Source organism: Cyprinus carpio, chromosome B17 (genome assembly GCF_018340385.1).
Source record: "Cyprinus carpio isolate SPL01 chromosome B17, ASM1834038v1, whole genome shotgun sequence".
In the NCBI taxonomy this organism is placed as follows: domain Eukaryota; kingdom Metazoa; phylum Chordata; class Actinopteri; order Cypriniformes; family Cyprinidae; genus Cyprinus; species Cyprinus carpio.
Window position 1 is genome coordinate 14192227 of NC_056613.1, and position 26883 is coordinate 14219109.

The window sequence follows — 26883 nt, forward strand, 5'->3', positions numbered from 1 at the left end:
TCTTTGGCTCAGAGGAAAGGCGAGAGAGACAGATGGTGTATAATATACGTCGTGGTCTGTGGGGCGTAACGTCCTCGTCAGCCAAATTCTTGCCGTCAGCTTGCGGGCCGCATGTCTTGTGGAATGCTGCCTGAAACTAGGACTGTTCTGGGCGGCCAACTCATCTTGATCAATAAACACCTTTTCTTCAACATGCATAATCACTCTCACCTCCTATCAGGCCCATGTGACAAACCAGAACAAAATGCCATCTGGCTGCTTGCTGCTGTTTCGGCATGTGTGGTGAGAATGCCACCAATCCAATTGCTAATCGTTCTGTTTAAAATAAATTCATTATCATTTTCTTGCACCATTTTATTGAGCACCTCTTAAATTAAAGGATAGTTCTTCCTAAAAATAAATTTTGTCCCCATTTACATATTGTACCAAACCTGTGTGATTTTATGTATTCTGTGGAACACGAGTATATTTTGAAAAATGTTGAAAGTCAGTGAGGTCCAATGTTTTGGTTTATTATATGGGCAAAACAGTATTCTTCAAAATAACATCTTTGGTGTCCCACAGATAAAATAAACACGCATTGTGTTTGAAAAGATATGTAAATGAACTACCCCTTACAGCATGCAGCTGCATTTATCCTTGAAGTGGCTGGAATTTAACTGTATTGTATTTTACTACTTCAATGATGCTTGAGTTTCATTGGGCTAAGATCATTGGAGATCTTGGAGGACAAAAGACAGGAAAAAATCGCAGTGAATGCAACCACCTGGGACGACAGCCTCCTGAAATGCGTACAAGTTGCCCTGTAGGTCAGTGCAACCCGTCCGAGAGTGCTCTTGTGTCCCTTTTTTCAGAGCATGTGTCACATCCGATCAGACTCAAGCCCCAGCTGCAGGGTTTAGAGCATGGGATCATGGGTAATGGGAACATCCTCTGCCGTGAGCTTGTAAAAGTGATGTGGCTCGTAGATAGCTGGAGAGCCATCAGCTCTCATTGCTGCTCCTTGCATAAGTGTTGGAACAAACAGAACAAAGGGTCAGGGGACTTGATACTGTAGACGTAATGTTGTAACGCTTAATGTTGTATTGTGCACGTTTCACTTTAAATTGGTAACATAATTTATTGGCCCATATCTGGTATTGGTCAATATTGAATATATATTCGCCTGTAGCAGTCCAGAGCTTTTTTCCTTGAAGCATTGGCAAACCCCCCCCCCCCCACCCCCCCCCCCCCCCCCCCAACATCTGATGGTGTCGATATGGTAGCTAGTCCTGGCAGTTTTAGTACTAGAGGGCCAAGAGGTGGAGAACTGTTATCCTTCTGTTCTATGTCCTGTTTTATAGTAAGCTCTCCCTCACTATCTTCTTCCCTAAAGCAGCTGTCCTCCTTTACTTTCTGTGGTCTTCTTGATTGGAGCAATGGTTTGCACCTCAGGCTTACTGACCACTAGAACCGCAACAGGAAAAGGCTTCTCTTGGGGTCTGTATGCTAATCCGGCCTTTGCTGGCAGCAGCTTCAGACGCTCCGTTGGACTGGCAGTTCATCAGACCCACTGAACAGAATGGAAAGAACAGACCCAGAATAGACTGGGATTTACTGTGTGCCTATTTTCACCTGTGCACCTGCCATTTTTAAGGCACAAATTCAAGCAGCGATGTGCGAAGTGAACCACTTCACACACTGCAATGGGATTTGTCTTTTCATTTTCAGCTTTAAAGTGATTTTCCTGGCAAAACAAGTGTCACTACAAATGAGACGGTAGTTTCATAGTAAAGGAGACCGGCATTTATTTACTCTCTAAAAATCACATTTCACATCACATTACTTTAGATGCTCTTGTCTGCTGTTATGCTGTTTTATGGTTGAAAAATAGGCATACTAATGTTAATCGCCTTTCTGAAGTGGAAATGATAAACTGATGCTGTAGGGAGCGTTTTATTTAACTGCTCTGTTTTTTGACTGTTCTATTAGAATGTCTTTTTATGATACTGATGCATAATTTACAAAGACAGGCATCATTTTGTGCTTTTGGGTTAATGCCACTTATCTCAGCTAGCGAACATGCTGTCTCGTTAAGTTGTTGTTCTCTCTGGGATTTCAATTGCCCACTCTTCACAGACTGCTATGGCCCTGTAAAGTGCTCCAACAGTGACCCTGAGGGCCTCCCAGTTATCGGCTAACTACACATTTCGGAGTACGCTGAGCTGCATAGCAGTGTGCAACTGCAGCATTTAGCTGGGTTAGAAGTGGTGCTACAGTTTTCATCATTCTCCCAGGTCTAGTTAAGCAGGTAATACTTTTCAAAAGGAATGATCAGTCTATTTGCAACAAACCAAACAACTCATAATCTTTTAAGCTAGCGTGACCTCATCTTTTAGCCCGCACTTAGTCCAGCCCAAATTAGCTGTACTCTAGCAGCGCTACTGCAGGGAAAGAACAGGTGGCCTTGACCCAGGGTAGGTGCCCTCATGTTGGGTAGAGCTCAGTTCAGGCATGCCACCTCCCTTCAGACCTGCTTGCTCTCACTCTCTTTGCGGGTTTCTGTTTAATCTGCTCACTTCAGATGAGGCACAGGAGCCTGAAGTTCAGTCAAATGATTGTCCTTGAAAGTGTAACAAGGGTTTTGTCGAGCAGTTTGCATTATGCCCCCTCCCCTCAAAATATCAACTTTAGGCCCAAGAGAATATGTACAGTGTGAAGGCAGATACGCTGATAATTTAATCAAAATTACCACTTCAAAAGTTTCCTTTTCTGACTGTAGCTGTGCTGTACTGCCAACAGAAAGCTTTTGAAAAAATATTTACTCAACTGTACAGAAACTTAATAGATGATTCTCTCCATTCTGAGATGGAGCTGCTTTAATTTCCACTCCCCTCCAATCCTACACCCCTTATTGGAAATTTGGGAATGCTTCTGCCAGATAAAACAGTGGGAAGTAAATCTGTAATGTTTTTTCAAAGTGTAATTTTTAGCAAATCTCTAAATGAATATATATTTTTGCATACTGTACACTATAATGTTTTGATGCCTAAATTCACAATTGTTTTATTTTTTGTGTGTGTCTTTAATTTATTTAAAGCAAAGTATTTGATATTTTTTAGACACAGAATTGTATTACTCTTGGTGCTAGGTTGCATCAGGAAGGGTATCCGACATAAAACCTGTGCCAAATGGCAGTGTGGATAATTCCACTGTGGCGAACCCTAACGGGAGCTGCCGAAGGAAAAAGAGAGAGAGTATAGAATTTTATTAGTCATTTATCGGTTATCAGCAATGTGAAAATAATTATCAGCTCGGTGTCAGAATTAAAATTTAATTTTAATATTAATGCATCCCTAATCAACCTAAACTTTTAATCTAAACCTTTTTCTTCACCACCTTTCGGTCACAAAGAGTGAATGATGATATATCAGAAACCACAGTCTCTATCTGGCATCTTTTACTTTTATAGAGTTGGATGCTGAAATAACTCAAGACGGCCCGAATAAAGACTCTGAATGGGTGTTGGATATAATCATAACTTGTTCTGGAAAGAGGCACAAAGTCAACTAGTGTCTTTGAAAAGTTAAAGAGTCCATCCCAAAGCTCTCCTTCCTGTTACAAGCTATCAGGATAAATAACATAAACCTCTTAGTTTGCAGCCCACCTCTAGAGGTTAGTCCAGCCCCAGACTCTTCTGAAAACAGTTGGCTGTAATCTCTTCTGGTTCTCATAAAAGACCCCCTGTGGACATCAGTCCAACTGCATTTTCTTTGAACAGGCCACTAATCCTTTTACTTTGGGGAGAATAGCTACAGACTGAAACGCCAGTGTTTGTGCACTAGCCTAGTTATGGGATGTTTTTGTGCCCCCCTTTGGCTCTCTGCACTCCCACCACTATTACATGGTGTCTGGGCTAATTATCCGCTCATTCAGAGTCAGATGGGGACAGGGACCACTAGGATCAGCCATGGCATCTAGAGAATGCTCTCGAAACCAATCTTGCGGAGAGAGCCAGGAATGGATTCCTTTCATCTTCTCAAACTGTTTTTGAGGGTGGAACAAGTTTGTGTTAGGACATACGTTTGCGGTTTTAGGCGATACCTAAATTTGTTTGCATTTAGAGCATTTTATAACTTCTATCTTAGGCCACAGTTAGATGAGTCCATAGGCAAGAAATGTGCATGTAGCCGATCTGGTCTGAGAATTTCTTTCCCGTTTAATTTAGATTAGTTTATCCTGACCTTCTCTAGGAGCTTTTTTTGTTGCAATTTGGCCCAATACGTCTCCATTACTCTTCGTTTGTAATCTCCCATTGGCAGTACACTGTGTGTCCTGAAGTCAGCAAAACTGAACACGTCATCAAGTTTGTTTGTGGACTCTTTAACATGCAATATGTTTTCCAATTTTGTTCAAGCAAAACATCTTTTCACGCAGCATGCATTGGTATATCAGGCTCTGTGCCATCTGCTTGCTAATATATTGGCCCTGACCCACAGAGCAGTTTGGCTATTGTAGTAGAGACCTTGACTTTGCTGGACAACACTTTTCATTTCATGCATTTGCTTTGCAGCTGCTAACCTTGACTGTGAAGCAACCTCTGCTAGGTTGTTGGGGAAGCTCTGTTTTCAAATTAGCCTCAATATGGTCCATCAATCCCCACTGCATGTTCAAGGGCCAGTCATAAGAGTGCTGCTTTTATTGGGATTTACAGATTTATTTATTCAGGCCTTTTTTCGTCGGCTGATTCATTCCTCCTGACACTGAACTGAAGGTTAAGGGGTAGTAAAGCGGGCGAGGTGGGGTCACAGTCCAGATCTGACAGCCCAGGCGGCACAGAGAGCACGCGGATCAGCTTTGACTCTCAAATCTCGGAATCTGATGCAAATCCGGCAGTATTTAAACCTCCAGATCAGCCTTCCCAAATCCTTTCAAGATATTCTCGGCTCGATTGGGTGGCATTATAGGATCATAGGAGCAGAACAAAACATCATCTGGCAGCAAGAGAGAAAGTAAGAGGGGAGGGGAAATTGGAAAGCGAGATAGAGGAGTGCAAGTCAACTGAAGGTTTTACAATGTGTTGCACCAGTGGAAATCATGGATCACATTAATGTTCCCTCTGTTTTTTTGCACCCCTCCCTCCTCATCTTCTGTTGTGCTTTATTTTGTTTGTTCGCTCACTCTGATCTCTGTCCTCACATCCTGCTCTGGCGAAATCCAGCGTAATCCCGTATGGATGCCTTTGTCCAGTGCATGTAAGCATCTGTGTGACATTTTAAATACAGTTATCAGGCTCAAGCCTGGCCTACATTTTATATGGTTGTCATTTTGCAGAGCTTTTTATCCAGAGCAATGTACGTGACACATGTTGTGCGTCTTACCTTCGGGGAAAACTGCTCAGATATCAAACCTGCAACCTTTTGCATTTTCAGCCCAGAGACGTAACTGCTGGATGTATTGAAATTAGGAACACTGTGAGAATACTTGCTATAGATGTGTTTTATCCCTTCATTTTAAACGCCATCCATTAAAATATGTGAATCTGTGTTAATGACCTTTTTGATGTGCGACCATTTCCAAATAAGGTATTATTGATTACTGAATAACAGATGCATTACAGTATTTTTATTTTATTTCATGTCGCTGATAGGGATGGGTCGATCCAATACCAGTATTGGTATCGGCTCCAATGCTGGCATTTTCTGCCAGATCGGGTATCGGTCAGACAAGACCAATCCAAATCCGATATTGTGCGTATACTATTGTGTTATTGTTAAGCCCCACGAAAGCCACAAAAACATCATAAAGCACCATAAAGTTTTCGTGCACTATATTTTAAGTGTTCTGAAGCCGTTCCATAGTTTAATGTGAAGTACAGATGAATATTTAAGTCAAGTTCACGTAAACTCTTCTCTCTACTGCGTCTGTCTGTCATCCTCCATTCAGCATTCGAACTGCTGTTGCATTCGGTTACTACAAATAAAAATGATGAAACTATCTTCAAGAGCACACAATAACTGAGATTTAAAACTGTTCAAAAGAAAAGGCTTAATAAAATATCGCTCAGATATAATACACTATGCATCGATATCTCTTCCCTTTTCTATGCGGAGCGCTGCACGCTGTGACTCCATGTTGCTTCAGGCACATCATTCTGCGCACGGGATGCGCATAAGTGCTTTGAGCCACTCTGTATTGGAGCCATACCCTTTCGTATAATAATTTTGTGCAATGAAAGATAATTAATAGTCTTTTTTGTTCTGTTCTATCTGTCATATGTTGCTGCCTTTATTACTGTGCTATGCATTTACTTATTTTTCATGAATGTATTTCACAACAATACAAAAAGCAATGTGTAACATTTTACCAGATTTAGTCCTACGCTTATTAACTTTTGTTTCCCACTAAATAATGTTGTTTCACTAAATGTTCACCCATGATTTTTCTGGAATAACTTTTGCTGTTGAATTATCCACTAACCTAGTTTATAATAGTATTTTTTGTCATAGATTATAATAATATTTTTTATTAAAATAAAGTTGTTTATATTTAGCAGATTATGTTTAACACACACAAGAGTGATGATCAGGTCAACACACAGAAGTATGGAAATTTTACATTGATAAAAAAAAGCTGTGCTGGTATCGGATGGATCGGTATTGGCCGATAATCAGAAATTTTAGTATCGGATTGGATCGGTTCTGAAAAAAATGAATTGTTGGATCCCTAGTCGCTGATGATACATTGAGGATATTGATGGCTCTGCTTGCAGGCTACTTTTCAGTGAAGGTTCCCACTGAAGTCCATTGAATTACTTTCACAAACCAGGGACACATCTGTGCAAAAAAATAAACCCTCTGTTCCATTAACTAACTGAATGAAAGAAATGATAGGGAGTTTTACTCCGAAAATTTCTCAGGCTTAGGTTTAGTTTCACTGAAGCCAGCTGTCGGAGCGTTTACAGGGCTTTACCTCTACACAGCTGACAGGAGAACGGTGGTGTAACTGCTTGTCATGTGCCGTAATCTCTCTTCGCTGGCTGGGTGACTGCTGAAATTCATGCTAAAGCTGTAACAATGCAGTCAGAGTTCTGAATCATGTAGATTGTGGGTGGTTTGGTGTCAAGGGTGGAGTTGAAGGATGTTTATGTGGTAAAGGGAACTTGGGAAGTGCTGGAAGTGACAAAGTCCTTAAAATGTATAATGTCAAATAGAACTTTCTCAATTCTTTTCCTGTCTTAACATTCTTAAATTTCGAACTTGGATATAAAATCTTGTTTAAAGCAAAAAAAAAGAAAAAAAAAAAACCTGACCTGGCTCTGTGTATGTAATATATCTCTACAATGTTTTGAGGTTAAAAGCATGCAAGTATCTCTGCTGGAAATAAGCACGTGCTGGTGGACACCAGCCATCTCACAGATCTGCACTGAAAAGAAAATGGATTTGGAAATGGCTATAAACGTTTTATTATGGAGAGGAAATGCTGTACTTCTGTGCGTGTAACAAAATTGATGTGCTCACAAGCACTGCTGTCACAGTCTAGCGTCCCCTGTCCTCCCCCACGGCCAATGAGAGCTGCTTCACTCCGCTGCCCTTACAAATAGACCCCATTGATTGAATCTGATTCCTGTGGATAGAGCAGGATTATTGAGCAGCCTTCCCTGATGTCTCACACCCAGAGTGTGTGTGTGGAAACGATGTCTCTGTGTCAGCTTTTGTTGCTTAAATCAGAGGACGTCTCCCCTGAGCCTCTCCCGTCTGATGACACACAGCTCTCTGGAAATGCCGCACTTCCTTTATTTCCTTCCTCCCTCTCTCGACTAGGAATAATCTCTGCATTTTTTTAACAAACATCCTGAGAATGCCTCTAGCCCAGGAGGAAGAAGCAAAGAAAGAGGGTGTTATAAAAGAAAAAATATTTTTTTTATTTGGCCTGACCTCAAACAGAAATGTCCAGTCTATACAGTGACTCTGAGGAGCAGCGTCATCGGCCCTCAAAGGAAGTCTGTTCTCCACTAAACCCAGTGTCATTGCAGGCCTGTGGGGAATTACTCCTAGTGACCTGAGGCACTGCAACCTCATTAAATACCCTGCAGAATAAGCCAGAAACAAAGTCTTCGTTTGTGGGGCGAGAGAAAATCGACTCCATCTGCTTTCATGGCCAGCACTGAGATGTTGTTATTTGGATTTAGAGCTGTGCCAACCACACAAAGTCCTGCTCAGCAGAAAAGAGTGTGATACTTTATGGTGTTTGGGGGCTTTTTCAAGTCGTTTATCCTCTGCCTCACCCCTCTTACAGGAATCAATAGGCCCGACTGCCCCAGACCTTGATTTCCTTCCTTGCACTGACCCTCTGTTTGAATCTGCTCTAATACAAGAAGTTGATGCTTTTGTTTTTGCTATGAGTTATGGATAATGTTTTTTTTTTTTTCCATTATAATGGTTTATATAACGATGGATGTGGTGATTACATTCTCTTTGGCATTTCCTTTCCTACTTCTGTTTCTAATCAAATGTAGTAACTAAAAATAGTGTTAACTCCATCTAAAAAGTAACTTTTCTAAAGCTCTCAGATATGAATCAGTTACTGTCACATTACTCAGTGCATATGACTTTCGTTTAATCACTCTTCTGTGTGTGTGTGTGTGTGTGTATGTATGTGTATGTATGTATATATATATATACATATACATATATATATATATATATATATATATATATATATATATATATATATATATATATATATATATATATATACATATACACACACATACATATTTTGTAGGTGAGCAAATCAGCATAGGAAATAAACAAATTACAAGCATAGATAAATATAATAGAACAAAGATACAAATGAAATAAATAGTGCTTTGTATTTTTAAGACAAGTCTAACAGTATTCAGGTACAGAAATTTAACTATAAATTGTAAAATAACACTGCATAGTCTTCACTGTATAAATTAAATCTAATAAATCCATGTTAAAACTAAAAAAGTTATTTTTCTCTGTTTTGTTGTTTGATTAACATGACACAGAAAGCAACAAGGACATTAAACTGCTGTGAATATATTATCCTCTTTTCTTTTCTTAATTATTTACCTTCACCTAAGCCATAAGCATCTGTTTTTACAAGGATACTTGCAGAGACATGCATTTTGACATAATTTTGCACTTATGTGTCATTTCAAGCACAAATAGTAGTGGAAGTGAATGGAATTCAGAGTTCACATGCATCTGCGTGGCTCTCACCGTGTCTACACCGGACGCGAGCAGCACAGTGCAACGCGACAATATACAATACAACCCATTATAATCTATTATAATAATAATTATTATTATTATTGTTATTATTATTATTATATTTGCTATGTGTACTGCATTAGGCTAACCGAGACTTATCATTTGCACTTACCTATTGGTGCTCATTTGTTAGTTTTGATTGCCTTTATTGTCCTCATTTGTAAGTCGCTTTGGATAAAAGCATCTGCTAAATGATTAAATGTAAATTCTAATCAGTGATGCTGTGTGACTGACTACACTGGATGTGGCGCAACACGACAAATCCCCGACAGTAAACTGATGCCTCCTATTTATGATGTACTGACACGAAGTTCAAATGATTTGTAAAGGTCGCTTTGTTGCGTCCAGTCTAGACAGACTTTGAAGCCGTTCACATGGGGCTCCTAAAAATGCGTGGAAATAGCCAGCTGCGCCGCTTTCTCCTTCTTTCCTCAGGAGCTTGACTTTTGTGGCATCTGCTGTTGCTAAGCACCTGTGACCTGTGCACTCCGTGACGACATGGAAGTTTCAACAAAGGATAAATGGATTTCCGCAAAATGGAAAATCGCTTGTAGTAGCTCTGCTACTAAATGTATTTAAAAATGGGTATCTCTGTACTGCTGTTGCGTCCGGTCTAGACACGGTGTCTGTGTGTGAGCAAATTAAATGATCAGTATAGATATAACGATCAGCATACTAAACATTGCACATCCTGCGATGTGACTATCATGGATGCGCAAATCGTGATATCAATGCAGAAACGATATATCGTGCAGCTCTAGTGTGTACGTGTTTGTGTGTGTGTTTTTATGTACATGTAATATCATGGTGACCTTTAGGTGTGTTTTGTGCTTTTTTGGGGCTTGACAGCCCCCGTTTACATTAAATGGAAAAGAGTAGAAATGGGAAAGATATCTCCTATTATCTTACATTTTATGTGTCAAGTTAGTCATACGATTCTAAAATGATGGGAGTAAGTGAATGACACATTTCTACCTTCACAGACTATTTTGTGAATCACCTCTTTTGGAGCTTAACATATCGAAGTGGCCAGTGAAATGCTTGAGCAGGAAACCCTTGAGCAGATCTTTGCCCTTGTCAAGTGGTCAACTCCTTGTCAATTCAGACAGTATTAGAGTGACTATGCCAAAACTGAGATCGGCTGGCTAGAATAAGAGCGAATAGACATAATTTTAAAGGCAGAGGAAGGATGTGCTACTCAGTCATTAGAAACTTTTTTCTTTTTCACTGTGTATTGGGGGGGGGGGGTTGGTGAGTTTGTCTCAGAAAATTTGCAAGACTAATTCCGGATGAAACCTGTGAAGGACAGCGCTGAAGACAGTTTTTCACCTGTTGGGCTCGAAAGAAGTTAAATGGACAAATGAAGAGTGTTTTCGTCTCTCCACACTGCATTTGATTAGCCTAAGCCCATTTTCTTTTGTTCTGTCTTCACATGAGTGGTGTTATTGTAACAAGTTCATAGATGAATCTTCACTGGCTCTCCACAAGCTCCTCGGATGTGAAGGGTTCAAACAAAAGCTTCGCTTTCTAGAAGAGAATGTTTTTCTGTCTGTATTGAATTACTAAAGTGCTCAGGAATTGGTGAGTCATTCATGCGGAGGCATCCATAGCTTCAGTGCAGTTTTTAGTTTTTTTTTTTAGTTTTTCTGATTGAGGAAATTACTCAGGGTTTCTCTCAGCTTTGAGTCTTGTGGATGTGTAGAGTTGTACTAATCTAGAACTGTGTTATTTCTGCAGTCAAAGTCCCTTAAGGGCAACTCTCACAATACCACTCAAATATGGTGTCTGTTAAAGTAGTTTGTCCTTTGATGTGTGCTCTCCTAAGGAAACTCTGAAACACCATGAAAAGTTAAAGGTGTCCCAGCCCTCCAGTGTATCTGTTGCTTGATGTGTAAATCTGAATTGAGCTGGTTTCTACTCCCTCTATCTTTCTCCCCTCTCCTCCTCTCTGAAGGTGGAAATACAAGTCTCTTTGCACTTTTTTTTTTTTTTTTTTTTTTTTTTTCTTTTTTTTTTTTTTTGTTTGTTTTTTTTTGCATTTTAGTTGCTCTGCGTTAAGAAATCTCATGTTTGGTTTACTCTTTCTTAGTAACTGAAAGTGCATCTTTCTCTTTCTCTGGGTCTAGAAGCACTAGATGTCTAGTTCCTGCCAAGAGTAAATATTTATTCATATTCTGCTCTAACACTTTGTGTGTGTTTATTTATTAATTTAAATAATTTTCATTATATTTAGACATTTTGCATATGGCCCATTTTATTGCAATACATTTAATGATATATCATCTTTGATCTAGTTTTATTAGATTTTTATGAATCTCATACTTTTTTTCTTTTTACTTTGTTATTCACTGCTTTTCTTATTATTGAAACCAGATTGTCCCCCTTTTCTGCATGAATACTGATTGGTGATTGGTTGTGTGAGTAATGGGGTTCCCCTTTGATTGGTCTTTTTCTTTCTGTAGGCGGAAGGAGAAGATAATCTAAAGAAGATGCAGCTTATGGAGCTGGCCATTCTAAACGGAACATACAGAGACACCAACATCAAAACGCGTAAGGAGACATTCACACATCGACAGCTAGATGCTGAGGAACATTATATAGACACACACTCCAGAATAAATAGATTTGAACATCAGCACACCCACAAGACAGTCATAAAGCTAACTATTAGGGAATAATGTGAGTTCAGCTATGATTGTGTTGCACAGTGACTAAAGAGATTTGTTTAAATGCTTACACACACAAAATCACACCCGTATTTGTTAGGGCACAGGGCTTACACACACAATATAAAATCACAACCAGCCATAATCCATCTCTTGTATCCATCCCTAATCCACATGTAAATGTACACATACAGTGACGCACATATATGTGTGTGTGTGTGTGTGTGTGTATATATATATATATATATGTATATATATATATATATATATATATATATATATATATATATATATATATATGTATATATATATATATATATGTTGTTTTCTGTGCTGACTTATTCTGACCATAAATGGGCAATTAAAAACACTGAGCACATGAGTTCATCAGACATAAGATTCTCATTTTAATTCAAGAAAGAATCCTGTTCGCTGCACACTCCTCAAGAAAACATCTAATCATCTGCCCACAGTCTAGTATTTCTGTCTCTCTTTATCCCTCCCTCTGTCTCTTGCTCTCTCTTTTTCTCTTTCTCCCTCTCTCCCTCTTTCTCTCGCTCACCTCCTTTCAAAGCTGTTCCAATTGCAATCACAGCTTGCATAATCTTGGTGTGGCATACAGAATCATTTTGCTGCATGATTGTGTGTTTTAAGTTGTCTTTCGGTCATAAACTTGTATTATTGCTCAAAGATATTTGCATACGATTCCACCCATGTCATACATATTCATTAATATAATGCATTTCCACATTGACAAAGGGTTTGGGGCTTTTACTGCTCTGTAGAGTAATATTTGCATGACTGTATATATGATTGTATGGATTTATGATTGTGAGCATGCATATTTGGGTATATATGACATGGACAGAAACACATCTGTTTGACTTCAGTGCAGAATGTTTACAAGCGTTTTAATTTTTAGCCTTGTTGTGGTTATTTCCTCTCCACATATGCACTAAATGTCCCAATGGCATGTAGCGGTTTTGATTCATGTGGGAAAGCTTATGGCAAGTTAGTAGAATCAATTCTAGAAAGTGCACTTCAGAGTTACAACTATAAGAAATAACATCAGCATTTTTTAGCAAACAAACTGAAGTGCTCTTTCCTCTACATGCCGCAGGACATTGGGTTTAGATGTGCTGCTTTAAATCAGTGATTCTGTGTTGTGTATTAGTGCCTCTGTTTTGATGATCGGTTTGCCCCAATATAATCAATCATCAGTTCCTACTTGTGTTTTAGTTTTGATTCATTTTTGTAATGATTTTGGTTGTGGGGTTTTAGTTTGCTTTAGAGTGTAATTTTTTTTGTGGTTCATTGACCATTGCATGGACTAATTTTCCTTTATTTTTCCCCCATCCCCTTTTTCCCTCTTTTTGTATACTTCTGTTTTCCTTTCCCTGCCTGTGCTTTTCACACATCTGTTTTTGTGCCTTCTGTCCTTTTTTCTGTTTTTCCCCCTTCTGCTCTAAAAATTTTATACACATTCACACACCCAACCTCCCCTATCGCTCTATCTCTCCCTTTGCTTCTCTCTTGGTGTCTCTTGTTCTCTCCCTTTTGCTCTTTCTGTCTTTCACTCTTCTGTTTATGGCAGCCACCCTTGCATTCTCTCTTGCAGCAGCGGCAGCAGCTGCTCAAGGCCAGCGTCTGATCGCAGCCCCTGCGGGTCAGGTCCTCCCCCCGTCCGCCCTCAGGCCCCCCACTCCGGCAGGGACCCCCCTCATGAACATCATTCGGCCCACTCAGATGGCCACTGTGCTACCCAACGGCACCCCTACCCTGGTGCCCCCGTCGCCCGATGCGGGCATTATCTACACCACGCCCTACGACTACCCTTATGCCTTGGCACCCACGTCTCTGCTGGAATATCCCATAGAGCACGGCGGAGTCCTAGGTAAGCGGGCGTGGGGGCTTGGCACTTCACTCTTCGGTGCCCCACAAGAGGGCATTGCCGGAGTGTTTTACGGGGGCATGTTGGATGGGTCATCACCCGGCCCAGTTCAGGACTCAATGAAAGGTAAATATGTAATGACTAGCTCATGCTAGCAGGCTGGGTAACCCAGGTGATTAAAGACACACAAAAAAAAAAAAATGCCACTGAGACGGGCTGGGAAAGGGACCACTTATCTGTCTTAAACAAGGTATATTCATCTTTCAAAAAAGGTGTTTTTTTTTTTTTTTGCTGCTGCGTAAGAAGTCTTTTCTCAGGACACACGCACACACTCGCTCTCGCAGACAGTGGCGACATGCTTGCTTGCACACATCTTCTTTCTTTTCTTTTTTTCTTTTTTTTCGTCTCTCTCTTGCTGGAGGCTTTGTCAGGCAGGCTACTGGTGGATCCCCTCGGATTTCTCCTGGCTTTTGAAATCATTTCTCTCTTCCCTGCTGTAGCAGGCATTGGTACCAGTGCTGAGCGGCAGAGAGAGAGAAAGAGCCCAGAGTCCCGTTGGGGATGTTCATTAAATTCTTCCACTATTCTAACTGTATCCAATTGTCTTATTTTACCCTTGTGAACTTGAGCGCTCGACCCTATTCAGAGAGAATTACCCATACTCCCCTGCCTAGTGAGGGGCTTCTGCAAACACTTGCAAAGAAGATAGATAATAACCACAACATCACAACCTCATTTACAGACTCGAGGCTTTGCATCAAACCAATGTGAACATTAGGAATCAGACATTTTAAATAGTGATGGCAATCAATAGCATGATGAAGTTGTGTGCCAGAAGCCGAATGTTGTGGTTGAATAGCTTTGGTAAGTGTTTGTCTTTGACTTAATGGAGGGATTTCTGAGTTCAGTTCACTGGATGCTGTATAGTTGGCACGTTTGGGTCTTGTTCTGACAGTGCCGCGTTTCCACTTTTAAAGTTAAACACTCACAAGCTTAGCAGCCTTTTATTTACTTACAGTATCGATCCAACATCAAACCATCCCCAGACCAGACCATGTTCTCTCTCACTCTCTCCCTTTCGCTTGCACGCTGGGCTTCTGTGCATTTAGAAGTGATTTGTTGGACATCTGCTGTTGCAGCATAGCATGTGGGCGTATACACACACACACGGTTAGAGGGAACCGTTAGCACTTCCAGAATTTCTCCAGAGGAGAGTAAAAACATTCATCCTTAGCAACTTTTCTGTGATGTCATTATGTGATTTGGTACAGTCGTCAGACCTTGGCAGGCCCACATGGAGCTCTGCAGAGTCATTCTCAACCAACCTCTCAGGTGTTTGTTAAATAATTTGGTTCCACTACAAGAAACTAATTTCTGTTTATATCTGTGTTTATCTGATATTGCACATATTTGTTCTTAAATCCATTACACAGATATTCCCCTCCCCAAAAAACGTGCCACATCTACAAATTCTTATCTGGACTCATAAACGGTCAATATTTAAAATCCCTTTTTTTTTTTTTTTTTTTTTTTTTTTTTTTTTTATGTCAGTTAATATTTTGCATATGTTTTTGTACTGTATTTTGCATAGTTTGAAATCTTTGGTTGATTGGGAGACTGAAATAAGGCTTCCTTTACCAATACGTCTCAAGGTCTGTGCATGCCAAGAGCGAAACAAAACATAACTGTGGCACTTCACATGCTCTGTTACATCAAGTTTGTTTTTACAAAATTCTCTTACTTTAATTCAAAATGCAACCCTTCATATTTCTTTCACTTTAAAGCAAAGTAACCTACAAAACTCAACACCGCATTCACTTACCAGTGAAATTAGTTTTATCAGTTGGGTTGCATTGTAAACCTGATGATGATAATAATAATACAACTGATAATGAAAGTTTTATTTAAATGAATGCTTTGACATAGGAATATAGCACCGTATAAAAATAAACAAGTTGTACTGTAAGTATGTCTTCTCCATTACCAGTGTTTATATTGTTTGTTTTTTAGTCTGAGACCAACACAGTATTAACAGCTGCCAACTCCACGACTATCTGGAATTCCAATACAGGCACATAAATAACTATAATATATATAGAGAGAGAGCAATCAACATATGGAGCAAAAGAAAAAAAAAAAAGATTCATTCATGCATTTTCACTTTATATAGAAAGTGATACAATTTTTATATGGAAATTTCGCTCTTGGTGTTGAATCGACCTTCGCTATGGAACCAATTACTAGTCTGCTATCAAGAGTTATTTCAAATTGATTTGTTCTGTGTGTTGCCTTTGACCAAGGAGATAATGTAAATTAATTAATTTTATCATCAGTGTGCTTAGAATTTGCTGGCTGTTCTAATTTTTTTTTTTTTCTCCTTATTTCACTTATGAATTCTTGTGAGCAGAGCTGAGAACGTTTGTAATTTTGCCGATTTTCTGAAATGTGGCTAGCACGAGCCAGGTGCTGTCATACAGTAATCACAGGGTGTCAAAACTTGATTACCATTTGCTATCAAACGATGCTGCTTCCACTATAGTAAATCGTTTTTTACTAAAACGCATCTTTGTTTTTGTTTTTTTTGTTTTTCAAACATGATTCCTTGCCAGCCCGTCTCAATCAATCTTATAATCTTGTAAGAAAAAAAAATAACTATGTAATTTTAAGATGTAAGTTATATCATTTATTACTCTTGTTTTTATGAATTTCTACCAAATGTGTTGATATTGTGAATATGTATTATATGTAGAAATATGCATAAATTTGAATATAGATTAGATTTCATGTAAAGCCTGTTTCACAGCTATCCAGTTCAAATTGAGATTGATTTTGAATGGATCTTTTAAATAAAAGTTCAAAATCAGATGTGTTCTGTATTGCTCTGGTTTCTGGAGTTCTGCTGCAGCGTTATGTGGTCTAGCTGTGGCCCACAGGCTTTACATGTATGTTTTGTTTCCTGGGCTGAACCATGTCTAACCTTATGGACCTGTTGTAATCTAGGTGCAATGGCTACTAAAGTGCGGAGACACGATTCACGGGTCCATCCTTACCAAAGGATAGTGACCACAGACAGAGGTTAGTTAGATAAGATACTTCTACCTTTTTTTTTTTAATTATTTGTTTATCTCTGAATGGGGGATCATACATGTTTATACACTGCGTATCTTTACTGTGGAAATGTGTTTACATATGAAATGCCTCTGGAAACATTCAGGTTTGCAGAAGTTTATGACTGTAACTGAATTAAATGCCATTTTTTTCATAGCTTTATATATCAGTGCATTTCTTAACTACGTTTAGATCCAAAACAATAGATTGTATTTTTTGTTGTTGTTGTATTTTTTTTAATCATTTTTAAGATACAAAGGGACTAGAATAAGCTTCCAATGCCATCATTGCCAGCCATTGGCTAAGCGCTTAAGCTATTACCTCAGTATAAAATATCTCAGGTTAAGATCATCGGATTTTGTTTGTTCAACTCTTTAAATGAAAAATGTATTTTACACCGTTATATTTTCGTTTTACTGAAGGTACTATTTTAATAGCAGATGTATTTTTGAATCCTGTGTATACGTTCACTAAAAAATAAAGAAAACATTCAAAGCGATATTTCGCAACGTTTATGTTTATTTGCGTAACGTAGCACTAGCTCTCTGATTCCCCCTCACAACTAATTACACTGTTCATGACACGCATTTCGACTCAAGACACTAAAATGTTACTAGTTTTTGTTTGTATGTTTTTCTCGTTTGTCTATGTGATACCTCTCTGCTTTTGTTTGTGGGAACCTGGGGCATTGTAGCGCTTTAATTACATGTAATAACGTTCTGATTGAACTGATCATGACGTTAGAGTCATGATCATAACCAGGTTTAGCCTGTGTTTGTCTCTTGGCCGTGGAATTAAGGGGTTAAACAAAGATTGCATTCATTTTGCTGTTAAAATGATGTCATTCCGGTCTCTTCTTGCTAACTAATATCTTTTCTACTTTTTTTTTTTTTTTCTTTTTGTTTTCATTTTTGTTCCTAACTACCTAGCCGCCACCGGCAACTAACAAATGACCTCTGAACTCTGAACTCTTCACCCAATGATGAGCCGCCCAAGCCTGCCTGCTGATCAGATTAACTGGTAATTGCCTTTTGCTAGCCTGGTGGACGCAGAGAGAGAGGCACCTGTCCGAGCAGTGATCCTAACATAAACCAACATAAAACACAACAACCCTCCATACCAACACACATTGTGTAGCGATAACTACGGTGATACTTTTTTTTTTTTTTTTTGGTTGTTGTTGTTTTGTTTGTTTTTTACTATTATTTCTTTCTTTTTCTTTTAAAATCTCAAATGACTGGGTGGATGTTAACAGTGATGTTGCATTACCCGAAATCTGCACTGAAGTTTAAAAGCAATAAAGAAGCATCTTCAGCTAATTCAGCCCTTAAATGCATTTATACTCAAAGCTCCAATATAAAAAAAAAAGAAAAAAATGGGGAAAAAAGAAAAAAATACAACTTGGTGACCCTAGTTTTATTAGTCATAACGCTAAGTGGGGCATCCAAATATTCTGTATACGCTACCCCACCCATTTAAACTGTCACCATGAATAATCAGCAAAAGAAAAAGAAGGAAAGAAATCTGCACTCACACCAACTTGTGTATTTCCTGTCCTTCTCTGATGTAATCCTGTGTTTTTCAGTTGATGAGTTTTACTGTGCTGACACATTCTGGGTGTGCCTGTCCAACTGACTTAGAGCATGGCTACAATGACAAACTGCAAAAAGCTTGTTTTGATTTCTTTGTTCTGTTACTTCTCCCTATTTTGTTTCTTATGTTTCCATGTATCTTATTAGCATTTGGCAATACTTGCAGGTTTATACGTGCTGCGCGTTGCAGTATATGTGCCAGCTCGGTAGGGGGCTGTAGGCAGAGTCGGGCAGGGCAAGAGTTGTTTGGGGTGAAGTGTTTTTGGAGTCTTCAAATCTAGGATATTCAGGGTTGGACAGCTGGGATATGAACCGGAATCAGTTTACTGAACTATGCCATCCCAAAAACTCTCAACCCCTCCCCACATACAGTGCCTGAACTTTCTTAAAATCTTTCTTTGAATGAGCTGTGAGATAAAAGACAAAAAAAAAAAAAAATGTGTGCGCATTTAGCCAAAGGGTTTCCATTTAATGAATATATAGAGTATGTATCTAACCGCCAAGGGTTCTGTCATTTTAGTCTAGAGTTTGAAAAGGTTTGATGTCATGCCTGTATCTGTTTGTTATAATAGAATCAAAAGATGGATGAAATGGTAATAAATTGTCCCACAAGACGCTAATTTCCTTGAGGAATGAACACTAAGGAAGATGAATAAGGTAGACCGAACAGGAGAGGGTTTAACCTCACTGCTGATTTATCTAAAAAAAAAAAAAATTTTTTTTTATTTTGTTTGAATTTCTCTACCCCATCCCACCTTCCGACAATTACTTCAACTGAGCTGAAATTAAATGCAAGTGTTCTTGCCTTCATGAATTGAAATTCACGAATGGGAAGCAACTGTGAGTAATTTCGAATTGTTTCAAATAGCCCATCCACAATGTGTCCTGCACACCCCCAGCTACTGAGCCCACTTTCATTTCTAAACACCCTCTTAAGAAAACATAGGATGTGAAAGCCATGTCTGCCTGTTCGAATTGCTTTATACATACATGATATATATATATATAAAAAATGTATACAAATGTAGATATGTCATTGCATATTAAAATATAGAAAGATCAAAATTAGATACTTTTACAGGGTGCTGGAGAAGAAATATATATTTTTGGCAATTTTAGCTTTTTATACTTGACTTGCAGTTACAAAATATGAAACATAATACAAAAAATATATATAAAAACATTTGTAGAATAGTACAGCGAAAGGTGGTAAAGAAAGGTTGCGTGACTTTGGATACTATTGGCCAGGGGGAAAAAACAGACCAAAATAGTCCAACCTTTTGGAGGAATTGCATGACGTGAGAGGAGAAGAGTACAGTTAGAGAGATAAGTGCCTTACTGACGGTCGTTTCTTTTCCAAGTGTTACATTCTGTTCAATAATATCCAGCACCAACAAGGATAGCGCAGAGTGAGGGAGGGCTTGAGAAGAGGAAGCACCCCAAGAGTTAAACCACCAGGCTGTTGCAGTGTTGTGCCACTGAATCTATTCTATGCAAAGGAATAGCAGTCATTTGACCAGCTAACTATGTGCCATGATTCGTCTTCCCAAAATTAAGTTGAAGTCTTGTTTTGTTGTTTTTTCTTTAATCCCAGTTTGAACAAACTGTTTATTTCTCTTTATTTTATTGCATTGTTATTCTTATATTATGAGGACAAAATCGGCAATGCTGTCTATGTATTTGGTTACTGTGATTTTTTTGTCAAGAACAACTGCCAGTCATTATGTGGAAGTCTGCCAGGTGTTTTAGAAGGGAGATCTCTCAATGAATTGGACTTTAACTGTAACCTCCTCTTGTTTCAAGATTTGCAAACTGGAAGCTTTCGATCATATTTGCCAAAACATATACTTTATTTTATGCCAAGGAAGTGTTTTTGCTTTTTGTTTTTAAAGACCGGAGGAAATACAGGATGGGGGTGTGGGGGGTATTCAGCCTTTTTGGTGTTTTACAAAGGATAGATGTAGCTTTACAGTGCACTGATCTGAAAAGCGCAAATAATGCTTGGAGAGGGAAAATATCACATTTACTCAAAGTATTACTGAGAGGAAGGTCACTGGGATATTCATCAGTGCCAAACCCGAACAGTCACAGAAGAGCCACAGTATCAAATCACACGCCCAAGATCAGCAGTTTTCAATCATTGGAACAAGCGGAGGTGTTCATAACATTCAGTAAGATTACATTCAACTTTGTGTCCTGTAACCCTGGCAGTCTCTAATGAAGTCTTGTTCTTCACCTGTGTTACACAAAAAGGTCAATGTCTTTTTTTCTCTCTTCTCAGTGTTAAATACATGTTTTTAAACATTGAAATAATGAAATGCAATATTAGAGAGGAGCAAAGACGACTGCAGAGAAATGGACAGTATTAAAGGAATCCCCTCTGCCATGTTACTACAGTACATGCTGTTAATGTTTGGAGTTGGGTTTAGTCTATCAGGTGTATGGAGAAAACCTTTGTGTTCTCTTCTGCCTGCCTACTTCATGTGTAATAATGTAAATTACAGCCATTGTTACAGGATTCTAATGTATTTTTCTAACTTCATTTTCTATGTACAAGTCATTTTGTTTCTGATCTCCTTTTGTGATGAAACCCACTACACCTTTTTTTTTCTTTCCTCTTCCATGTCCTCTCTCCTCCTCTGCCCTCCCTCTCAGCCCACTCTTTACTCTAATCTGTCTCTCTCATTGGGAGTGTTGCCTTTTCCTACAGTTATTTTGTTTTCTTGCTGATTCTTTAGCTTGTTTAACTCATTAGCGACTTATTAGTTCCTCTTGTCATAGGTATTTTTACATGCTTGCATTTAGTTTTTATGGTGTATGCTGTTATTTTTTTCTTATTAACCTCCTTGGCATTTATTTTAATAAACATTCTTAGTAAGAATTTTACTAACTTTGCTGATATTATTTTGTGTTGTGTTCTTTTTTTAACCAGTTTAATGAATTACTACTTTGGTCTGGTTCACGGACTAACACGATTAAATCTGGTGTGTGAACACCCTCACAGTTTTTATACACACACATTCAAACAGAGGTCCATACACATTTACAGTTCTCGCACACTTCCACGCAGTCTAACAGGTAAATGTGCACGAGGCAGTCCGTCCTTCACTCCGCTCCTGCACTTTCATCTTTTTCGCTGTAGAAATCTTCCCAAGTGTGTGCTGCCATGCCTTGTCTGCCTCACTGTTCACGCAGTTTAATGGTGCTACTGGTGTTTCCTTTTTGTTTTGTTTGGAAAAAAATTCTGCTTTCTTTAGAAGTGGATAAAATTGGGAGTTAGGTCTCTGTAGAGTAAAGCACAACTTTTTTCCTGTTACAGAACCCGATGATAACTGGAAATATTTAGTCCAATTTGGAATCTCTTTGTCTTTGAAAAGGCTCTAAACAGTGCCCTTTCATTTTTAAGTCCTGGTGAGCCTCAGGAATCAATGCATTTACTGCCAACATTGATGGTATTTTGTTTTAGCCCGACTCATCAGTGCAAATGAATGTCCTTCCTGCCTAAACTTCTCTAGAGCATCTGATCTCCGCTCTGCTCCGTCATTCAGCCATCAGACTTCATATGTCGGGGTCATGTGGAGTTTTTGAAGGTCGTTTGACCTGCAGAGGCAGCGGTGAGATGAGGTGTCTGCAAGGGCTGCTGGCTGTTTGCTTTCAGAGTATTTAAGTGAACGAAAGTACTAACAAACTAGTCTGCCCTTGTAGGAACTGCTTGGGTGTTGTTGCCTTGGAGACTAAAGTCAGTGTCCTCACCATATGAGATATTTAGGATACGTGAAAAGATTTTCTTTTTATTTATTCAATATTTTCTGTGGGGGAAATGTTTTGTAAACAACCCAAGCACAATGTGTATTAATGTAATTTTTTTCTGTTTTATTTTTTTGTCCTAATCCTACATTTTTCACTAATTTGAAATGCACTGCAACTGCACAAATAAAAAGTGGGCTTTTTTTTTTACCACCTTTATCCGACTGAGTGAAGCTTCAGAATGGAAATAATGCATTATATGTTGACTGACTGAAGTTGTATTCATCTTCATTTTGAAGAGCAATTAACAAAGCCTTAATATTATATTAATAAAGGGAAGGTTTCACAAGCAAAAATGTCCCCCGGGAATGTTTCCTCACAGGTCACAATCACCAGCATTCAAGTCATTAAATAATTATTTTGATAATTCATTGATTGATTGTGGTTTATAAAAGCATTTGGTCCAGTAGTTTCTGTGTGGAGTGCTGTAGCACGTTTCTCAAATAAAAAGCTTAAAAGCAAGAGTGTTTCCTTTTGCTTTTAAAGAGACCTTGTTGCGAAAATGCCCCACAAAGCAGGTTTGTGCTAGGATTTCAAGTTTGAGATATATATACTAATTTATATATTAATATTTTTATATACATGATATATATTTATACATACACATTATATAATATATTGTATATGTTAATAAATACATTTATTTGAAATAAGTCTTCATATAGTTTTTGTGTATGGAAATGAAAAAGTTGTGCAAAGAACCTGTTATTCATGGCAAAATAAATGATTTAAAAGGAGCTTTGTAATGTGTGCAATAAAGGGCAGTGCTTTCAGTATGCTGCTGTTTGATTGCTGTAAGATGAGATTGTTTTTCAACCATTTTTCACTGAGGACATCTGATCAAATTCTCTGTGGTTTGAATCTGTGGCCTTGCGTTCAGGTAAGTTACATTCAATTAAAGAAATGGCAGCGAGTCTAAATGTCACAGGTTTAATTTAGATGGAGAATCAAGTCTGTGTTTACTGGTGTAAAATAAAGCAGATTTTGTGAAGTCTGACCCTTTAGGCCAGAAACTGATGAAAGGTGTTATGAACTCTGTGTTTATTGAGACCAGTGAGAGACTGAAATGCAGTCTAAAGATTATCTGTTTTATATATATATGTGTGTGTGGATATGGTGATTAAATGTCAGAGGTTTCTGCACAGTTTGGTTTTATTTACTTAATGTAATACATCTCCCTAGAGAATTTAATAGCAGTAACAGATTTACTACTGATCTGTCCTAATGTAACAGCACATAAATGCTTAAAAAAGGGAGTGGATCAAGTTTAGAGTGGATTTTAAACTTTCTTACTCAAAAGTATAGTATATCTCTCAATCCATCAGCTCATGGCTAGAAGTTTTTGAGTATTGTATGAAGGCGGAAGTCAGTTTTGGCCAGCAGAAGTCGAGAGATCAAAAGCGTGTTTGTAACTGGAGCAGCTGGCAGCTTTATCAAAGCGAGGAAGAGAGGAGGGGTGTCGCAAGTAACAAATGATCCCAGTTCCTGCAGAATAAATCAGGAGCATTCATCAGGACACAGCTGTGTGTGGTGTGTGTGTATTTCTCTGTGTGAAGGAGAGAGAGATGCTCTGTTCTGTGTTTTTGGCGTCTTGTGGAGGTTGATGAATAGTGTCTTGTGCTTCAGGTCTCAATGACCAGCTGGTGTGTAAGAACTTTTCTACCATTCCAAATCTGTCTATTTAGAGAGAGGACATACTATTGCTTTTGCTGTTAGTTGCATTCTCATTAATGCAAAGTCTGTCAGAATCATTTATTGTCAAAATATCAAAAATATACCACATTATTACAGATTCCACATTGGAATAAACTTGGAATTTCAGATTGGTCAGTCTGTGTGAATGTTGCATCAGTCCTTTGACAGTGTTGTTAATGTTAATTAAAAACAACAACAAAAATAAGTAAAAAAAAAAAAAAATAATAATGCATTTAAATCTACAATAAAATGCAAATATTAAATGACAAACTTAAATGTAAAAAAAAAAATAATAATTTTAAATGTTGCCTTGGCAACTAACTAAAATAAAATAAGGTGAAGTACTATAATTACGGAAACTGAAATGAATATCTATTAATGCTTAATAGATTTCAGATTCTGATTTTGAATATTTCTCATGGGCCAAATTTAAAGGCATAGTTCACCCAGAAATGAAAATGTTGTCATTATTTATGGCAAACCTGTATGATTTTTTGTTTTTGTTTTTGTTTTTTTGGTTAATAAAATTGCTCCATGCCCTGATTCTACTTCATGCTGCTTTAATAATCAATACTGGGGTAAAATAACTGAATTTACACATTGAATTTATTCATTTGATTCATCAGAGGACTTTATATTATCCATAAGCCTGCGTACACACTGAAAGGGTAATATTACTCAAACAATATACTGAAATATAATAATAACATTTCACCTATGGATTAGAGTCAGTGGATTTGGAGTGTGATCATTGATGTAGTCATTTTGTTTTGAAGGAGTGAAGAGTACGACTGAATGATTGACACTAGAACTGGAACGTTTCAAAGTACAAAGCCAAATTTTCTCACACAGGAAGAAGTGAATTACAAGCGTCCAGAAATAGATGTTATTTTTCTGTGTCCGAATGGTGTTAATTTCCAGAGGATGAGAAGCCTGTAATATGATTCGCTACAATTAACACTACGACATTGACTTCCTCTCTGTAGAGCAGACGGACAGTGCATTAACATCTCGCCCGCTCTCCATCATTTCGCTTCATGATAAATGAGCATTTTGTCCCTGACTGTGTGCTTCCTCTATTCCTCTAATTAATCTGTTTGGTGGGTGTAAACATTAAACTCTATGCTCCTCTATCTTAGATTAATCTCTCTTGTCAAAGATTCTTCTGCTTCAAGAGAGCGCGGGAGATAGAAACATGTTCCCAGAGGGCAGACAAGGTCTTATGATGTTCAAAGGGACCATTCATACAGGACACGCTCTGCTGTTAAAAAAAAAGAAAAAAAGATGGTGTGAAATGGCATCTTAAAAATGTGACACTGCCAGATGCCAGGCAGCTATTTTCTATGTAAGTATACATGATTTGCAAAGACCAATATCTTCAAATCAGCTGTTTTTAACATACATTTGAATAATCAGTAAAATGATTGCAACTGATAACTTACAAGTGTTGCTTCTTTTGATCAAATCATGCTGCTGGTCCATTTAAAGTTAAACTAGTGCTTTTCCCTAATTGTATTAAGAATTTGTGCCACATACATATCACACATTTGTTTTATAAGAATATATCTGCCTGTTAATATGACTGTTTAACACGTTGTCACATTATATTGACACATTAGTGTGTTGACACATTGAAGCATATAGGTTACATCCCAGCAGTGGTTTCTGGATGGTTTCGAATCAGACACGAGATTCAGTGCAGAGGTCGCAAACAGCGGGCTCACTGAGCACAGTGGTTAAAGCGATAACTAACGAACGTGTTCGATGTGAATCTATTTCACTAACTCATTAAAATGAACCAGTTCAATAGAGTCATTTGATCGTGACTCAGCCATCCTGGCTCGCGTTGTGTTAGTTTTGACATGCAGAAAACACAGGTACACGCTGATTTAAATAGAGATAACATTTTACAAAACCAAAAAAGTTTGCCCCGATCTTACAATTACATTTCAGTAGCAGTCTGGTGACTCACTCTTAAAAATAAAGGTTCTTTATTGGCATCAATAGTTCCATTAAAAAACTTTAACATTATATGTGACCCTGGACCACAAAACCACTCATGATGTTATTTTTTTTTTTTCTTAATTGTATACATCACACGAAAGCTGATAAGATAAATAAGCTTTCCACTGATGTATGGTTTGTTAGGATAGGACAATATTTGGCTGAGATACAACTATTTGAAAATCTGGAATCTGAGGGTGCAAAAAAATCAAAAATTGGAGACAATCGCCTTTAAAGAAGTCCAAATGAAGTTCTTAGCAATGCATATTACTTATCAAAAATTAAGTTTTGATGTATTTATGGTAGGAAATTTACAAAATATCTTAACTGAACATGATCTTTACTTAATGATTTTTGACATAAAACAAAAATCGACAATTTTGACCCATACAATGTATTGTTGGCTATTGCAACAAATATACCCTGTGCTACTTAAGACTGGTTTTGTGGTCCAGGGTCACATATTATAGCCTAATCCTTTTTTTTACCTTTTAGATATTTGTTGAATTTGATTTTTAAAAGACGGCACAGAGTGTGAAAACAGTTCTTATAGTAAGATATGAAACGCCCTTTTGGAACCTTTATTTTTAAGAGTGTGAAATGGTTTCGAAAAAGCCTTGACACACAAGCTCATGGTTTTAAACCAAGATGACACTGACCTATGAACTGGAGAGTTAAACAGATCCACTATCACCACTGTGCCCTTGAGCAAAGACATTCATCCGCCCAATTACTCCAGAGGGACCGTCCCTGCATTTAGTGTGCAGTCGACTCAGATAAAAGACTACTAATAGCATTTATAAGGCAGACAGGTTCACACCTGTGAGGCTGTTGTTTAG

At 38.2% G+C, this 26883-nt stretch overlaps 1 protein-coding gene across 4 annotated transcripts in view; it reads left to right on the forward strand.

Annotated features, from left to right (window-relative positions):
- Positions 1–21424, forward strand: part of qkia (QKI, KH domain containing, RNA binding a) — a 70721-nt gene extending 49297 nt beyond the window's left edge. The window contains exons 5-8 of one of the 4 annotated variants that reach the window (XM_042742409.1): positions 11744–11831; positions 13542–13964; positions 16839–16913; positions 17876–21424. In XM_042742409.1, the coding sequence (XP_042598343.1) occupies positions 11744–11831; positions 13542–13964; positions 16839–16913; positions 17876–17892 (603 nt within the window). In that variant the 3' untranslated portion in view covers positions 17893–21424. The remainder of the gene's footprint in view (positions 1–11743; positions 11832–13541; positions 13965–16838; positions 16914–17875) is intronic. The other 3 variants (XM_042742410.1, XM_042742411.1, XM_042742412.1) reach the window with 3 other exon arrangements.
- The last annotated feature ends 5459 nt before the right edge of the window (positions 21425–26883 follow it).